We start from the raw sequence: 6,312 nt of genomic DNA on the forward strand, positions 1-6,312 counted from the left end.
TGGATGAAAGAATGGTCCATCTATATGTGGTCAGAAGAAGAGGGGAAGACACATCGACTCTGATGTTGAGTTCCTTACAACACCTGAGCCTTTCTTCTTTGAACTTTGCCTGCACTGAAATCTCCATATTCAATGGTGCTTTCTTTCCCTTAACCACCTAAACCAAGAATTTTGTTTCTCAATCTGTCTTCGCATGGATTGTTGATGTATTATTGTTTCTTGTTGAAGGTCTTCATGTTGGTTAAGAATTGCAGCATATCTACTTTTAAGGTCTGTAGTCTCAATCAACAGCCATTGAGTTTCTCGGGAGAGCGAGGGGAGCTATTCACACACTGAGGATTTGTATTCAAGTTCCAGGCACTTTTGTTCCATATTAGAGTGCTTCTACTCAAGTCTTGAGTAGTTCTTCTCAAGTTATGAACTCTTCAAATTATGCACAGGTATTTGCATAGTTCAAATATGTGGTTAGTCTGTCTCTATAATCTGTGTTATTTATGTACAACATGGAGCAATTCAGCTCTAACCCATTGTAGTTCTATTATCCACTTTGTTAACCTATGATACTGCAGAAAGGGCGTCAAAACCTGGGGCAGACTCTTGGCTTAAGGTGGGGGTCTCAACTAGGTTAGCCATTTTCTAGCGGATTCAGAAACAGGCCAGGTGAGACCCCTGTGTAGCCAATCTGCAATGAGAAAGGCAATTCCTAGACACAGAAAATGGGGTCAACATAGGCTCACAGGGCCACTGAATATGAGAATATGCCCATAATTGTAAATTCGATAACTCATCTAGGGCTTTCATGAAAAACAGAGGCATCTTCAAATTCTCTTATTGTGAAGCTTGCCTATTGAAGATAGTTGTGTAACAGACGGGATGACCCAAAAACAGAGACAAATGGATTAGGGTCTGTCCGAGACGAACAGGTTAGATGCATAACTTAGCTACGGTAGTGGAACAAATAGCCAAACAAAGAAGAAACAAAGGCATATATCTTTGATCTCAATCGTCTACTAGAAGGGAGGATAGTTGACTTGGATAGTGTTAATGAAGAAATGGCTAACTTTGAACATAATCTTCAGAAAATGGAGAAGTTTAAATCTAGAGGTGTAAAGTTAAGGGCAAGGTTTGATTGAGTTAAAAAGTGACAAACCATTCAAGATCTTCTTCTTTGAACACTCCCCAAAGGAATTTCCTTTCTACATCCCAAAGATCACAGGATAACCGAGGACTTGGAGAAGATAAAGGATGCCTTGTAGGACCATTTTAAGAACATATTTCTTTCCCGTTTGATCTTAGAAGAGCATGTTCCAGCCAAAGATAAATGCAGAGTAATTGTTCTCCCCAAACTCTCCTATTGAGAGGTCAAGTCCATAGATTCTACTATTTTAATTGAGGAGATTATAGCTACAATTTGGGCCAAGAAACATGACAAGTCTCCAAGGGTAGATAAACTTTTATTGAGTTCTATAAAACAGAGTAGGACATCATACCGGAGGACCTTTTAGGATAGCTGAGGAAGCCCATTAGTCAAGATATCTTGGAGAACATACCAATGTTGGTATTTTCAACTTAATTCCTAAAGCCTCTAACAAAAACTCAGTAAGTGGTTGAAGATCAACCACTCTACTTAAAGTAGCATATAGATTCTTGCTAAAATTTTACCCAGAAGAAATGAACATGCGGTTGTCTGGGTTGTATGCATTGAATAGATCAGTTTGTCATCCTAGGAGGCAATTGAGTAGACAAAGGAGACTCCTTAGAAAGCCTTGTCATTTAAACATGACTTTAACAAGATCCGCGACAAAAAAGTGTAGGACTGTGTCATAGACACGATAACGTGGCTTGGATTTGGTCCAAAGTTCGTAGCTCAATGGTGAATGTTTTATTTTCCAGAGCCCCAATTAATGTCAGGGTTAATTGACATCTAACCCATCTTATTGTTTTCAATGTGTCCTATGAGACAAGACTGTCCACTAGCCCCTCTCTTATATGCTATTACAGTAGAAGAAGTAGGCTATTTAGTACAGGTTGCAAGAATTCAAGGTAGATCAAGGGAATCTCTCTTTCAGGGGGCAAGAAATGTACAATGCTGATTTTGAGAATGATTCGATACTTTCTCCAATGCTAACTCGATCTTTTATCACTGGCACAATTAACCATTTAGAGACTTTCTGCTCCGCTTCAAGTGCTAGAATCAGTGATCATAAAACAAAAATTTACCTTATTGGCTCAGCCACTATTACTGATTGGTTGCACCCTTCCCGGAGGATGGAACAGACTAGTACTTGATGATTCCATATGGCTATATGTTCTCTCAAGGACATGTGGGACAGAGTATCAAATAAAGTGGAAAACATGACCAGTAACTAGTAGAGCCAGCACTTATCCAGCGAGGAAGTTAACAACTGTTTCCAGGATCCTTGCTAATCATCATGTTTACCATTCCTTGTCTTCCAAACCAATGCCTCTAAATTCTAATTATTCCAAAAATCCAAATTGAGCATTTTGCACAGTTACACACTGCAAACCAGAAGGGAAACAGCATCTTCCACTAGTATCATGTGAAGTTTGCTCACTGGAGAAAGATAAAGGGGGCCCTGGATTGACAGATCAACATATCCAGGCACTTCATTCTGTTTGAGCACGTATTTAACGAAAAGGGGGCTAATCCAAACAGTTTATGATCGATTTATCAGTTTAAGAAGGCTATTATTAATGCAGATTACTTTTACTGTGGCATATTCCAGTGACAATTAACATTCTGCTTTGCAGTTTCTTATCACATCATTGGCTACAATAGCAATTTACCTAAAATGAGTGTTTCCATCATGGGGTAAAACATAGTTGCAACCGAGCTTTTGCGCATTAAAGACACAGAAGGATGCCACTGATGGACTGCAGAGTAATCAAAATTCCATACCTTCCATAGGAGATTGACAAGTCGAGTATTTTGCTTCGCAAAAGAACTGGCAAGTCAATTATGCAAGACGGTATTATTATGATATATTTTGTTTCACCTTATTGCCAACTGTGGATTTGTTCTCGTTTGTTTAACCTTATTGCCAAGTGTGGATTTGTCCTGGACCTAATTTGTTCGGAGAAATAAATTTAATCCTTCTTTTTAATGTATGTTGGCAAGGAAAGCGTCTCTGTCAATGAGAACTTCAGCACAATCATCCAATGAGGAAGACCGAATAGGGCAATCTTCAAGACAAGGAGACAGAGAATTCAGGGATAAATTTACCCACGCTAGATAAGGGTGTGAACTCTCACACAATCCCAGTTCTCTTTTACAGATAGCAAGGGATTACTAGCATTTCAACTTCCATAGCTCTTCTTACCGCCTATCATCGATTAACATTGACCATAAATCACGAACGCATGACATGAAACATTAAAACACATTATCTACATAAGAATATGTAACTCGGTGCTGCTTTCCTGTTTCAGAGACTCTCCAACCCAAATTCCGCTGTCTGAGACCAAAAACAAACAAGAGTTTATCCCTACATCTCATCGTCAGATACCTCACTCTCTTTATATACCCACAAGTTCAATTACATGCTCTGAAAACATCCAAAAGCCCATGACCCAAAATCAAACCAAGAAAAAGCACTTGAATTTACAACTAATTAATAAACGGATTGAACTGGAGGAAGAGAATAGACTGAATGTACCGGAGCATAAGGCAGAAGAAACAGCCAACATATGTAAACACCTTCCATGACCCACAAGGCTACCTGCAACACCTTCTGGTTTCTTAACTCCGCCTCTGAAAGTTCTGCTTCTCCGGAATCTATTTGCGCTTTGCATATGCAGTTGAGTGTGTTTGTGGGTTCCGACCGCGCATCGAATTGCAGTTCAAAGCCATGTTTCCAGGCTGTGTGTTTGCTTTCGAATTTCAGCCCAAGGCCATGTTTCCAGACTGCGTGTTTGCTTTTGTTGAATTTGTTAGTTACTGTTCTCGTAATTGGCTTGGGAAAGTAATGTCTGGTGATTCCAATTGAAGTGGATATGGGCGAGCAGAATGTTAGAGCCCGGAAATGGGCCATTTCTCAATTTTTTGTGGCTTCCCCGGCTTGAATTTCATCGCCTGCCGGCTTGACATATAAACCGTTCGAGAATTTTGGCAGCTCCCCTTCCGCAAAACTTATCACGAGAGACTGTGGCTCATAAATGGACACGGTAAAGTCCTCCACGCTTGTTTTACAAATTTTCACGTACGGATACTGATTATTAACACCGAATCTCTCCATCTCAAAATTCCATGAACAATTCTGCACCATGAGTGTTCTACTATTCTTTGGAGGGAAAGAATGGAATAGTTAGCGGGTCATGCATCAATGAATTATGAGATTTTCCAAACTAATATAATGTGATATTTATTAAAGGGATCACTTCGAAGTTAGAGGCTACAACTTGCAATGATGGATGTAGTAAATACGTGAGGCATAATTATATTTTTTTAAATTTAATATTATAATTTTGGTTGAAAATAAGAATGGTTAGGATCTTTGTGGCTAGGGAAATTGAGTTTCACTATCAATGGAAATGAGTTTGATTATCCATTAAGGTGTGTAATAATTTCTTTTAGTTCATATAAATTAATATATTTATTATAAATCGTATTTTTTTATTAATATTTAATTAGGTTAATTAATTATTTTAAAGTAAATAAAATGTAATGTTGTTAATAATAGGGTTAGATATTGTCATTTTAAAATATGATGAATTTGTTGTTGTTATCTTAATATAACTGTTGGTGAACCCTATGCCATTCCCCTCTCATGGTAACATGGTTATCCATCCTTTTACTCTTCACCCCATCTAACCTCATCAATAATATTAAATGTGTGCCCTTAAGTCTGGCCATCTCACTTATTAATCTATTCATTATGCATTAAATGCACCACTTGTAAAGCTATTTCGTGTAACTTTCTCTCTCACCTAGTCCACTTTCTTGCTTTTTCTATGCTTTCTCCTTAGAGATGTATCTAGATTTACAGATGTTAAGTCGATCATTTGATCATACAAAATCTTTCCACTATTAAAAAGAAACCAAAGTGGGACACCCATGTATGCTTTCTCCTTAGAGATGTATCTAGATTTACAAATGTTAAGTCAGTCATTTGATCATATAAAATCTTTCCACTATTGAAAAGAAACCAAAGTGGTACACCCATGAATCGAACTACTAAGTCATCATGTATCGTACCCACTAGGAATGTAATATATGTTGAGGGCAAGGAAATGAATTTTCATAATAATTATCAACCATAAATGGAAGACTTAGTTAAAATGAAGAATGTAACATCAATACACAAGGAACTAATGTAAATACTAAGACAAAGTAGAAAGATAATGCATTTTGTTAATTTATATAAGAAACTACTCTTTTTTAGGTTAATAATCTCACATCCTAACATTTTGACCAATTAATATATATATATATATATATATATATATATATATATAGATATAAAATTAAAAAATAAACTATTTAAAATTAAAAATAGAATATTACATGTATGTATGGAAAACTTTAATTTTTTTATGTGTTTATATTTGTTTATGGTTTTTTATTATTTATTATTTTAATTATATTTTTCATTTTGTCTTTTGGTTTTCTAACCAAAATCCAAATCCAAAAAGTAAGAATAGATTTCAAATACATAATCAAAATATTTACGTCTAAATTCAAAAATAACCATTGATGATTGTATTTTCATTTTTTTACATTGATTATTATATTCTTGTTTTTATATTACATTATAAGAAATTTATATAAAACATAATACTAGTGGCTCCATTTTGTCACTTTTTTGGAGATGTAAAATTTGTGTCTTTATAAAATAAAGAGGTTGAAATCCTCTGTTTCTAAATTAAACTAGAGATTAGAATGTTGTGAAACTTATTTCTGCACCAATGGTTATAATTACATATAATTTACGCAAAAGTGAACCTATATGAAGATTCATTTTAGTACTCTGCTTGAGGGAAAATGAAAATATTTTTCTTCTTTTATTAATATAAAAAAATAATATTTATTAGAACACATAGTTGTTTAGGTCTTTTTAATTAAAAAGAAATTCCAAAAATAGTATCCCTATAGTTACTTGACTTACTTGACTTATTGTAAGGAGCATTTAAAAGTGCACACATTCACCATTAAATCAAATTAGCACGAGATAAATATTGAAAAAAATTATTATTATTTTAATAATTATTTTTTTTATGCAAAATAGTTATATTCAATTTAAAAAATAGTAATAATTCATTTATAAAATTTATTAGCATATCTCATTATAATTT

General features: G+C 35.0%; 1 protein-coding gene across 2 annotated transcripts in view; it reads right to left on the minus strand.

Moving 5' to 3' along the window:
• Window positions 1–4,207, minus strand: part of LOC149224367 (uncharacterized) — a 59,222-nt gene extending 55,015 nt beyond the window's left edge. Inside the window, exon 1 of one of the 2 annotated variants that reach the window (XR_016249510.1) lies at window positions 3,678–4,207. Coding sequence is in view for 1 of the 2 variants with exons in the window: in XM_089386103.1 (XP_089242229.1) it covers window positions 3,678–4,052 (375 nt within the window). In the remaining variant the exon portion in view is untranslated. The remainder of the gene's footprint in view (window positions 1–3,677) is intronic. The other variant, XM_089386103.1, reaches the window with a different exon arrangement.
• Between the last annotated feature and the right edge of the window lie 2,105 nt (window positions 4,208–6,312).

The sequence above is a fragment of the Pinus tabuliformis genome, chromosome Q (assembly GCF_031772625.1).
Source record: "Pinus tabuliformis cultivar Carrire ecotype Pingquan chromosome Q, CPIR1, whole genome shotgun sequence".
Lineage (NCBI taxonomy): Eukaryota > Viridiplantae > Streptophyta > Pinopsida > Pinales > Pinaceae > Pinus > Pinus tabuliformis.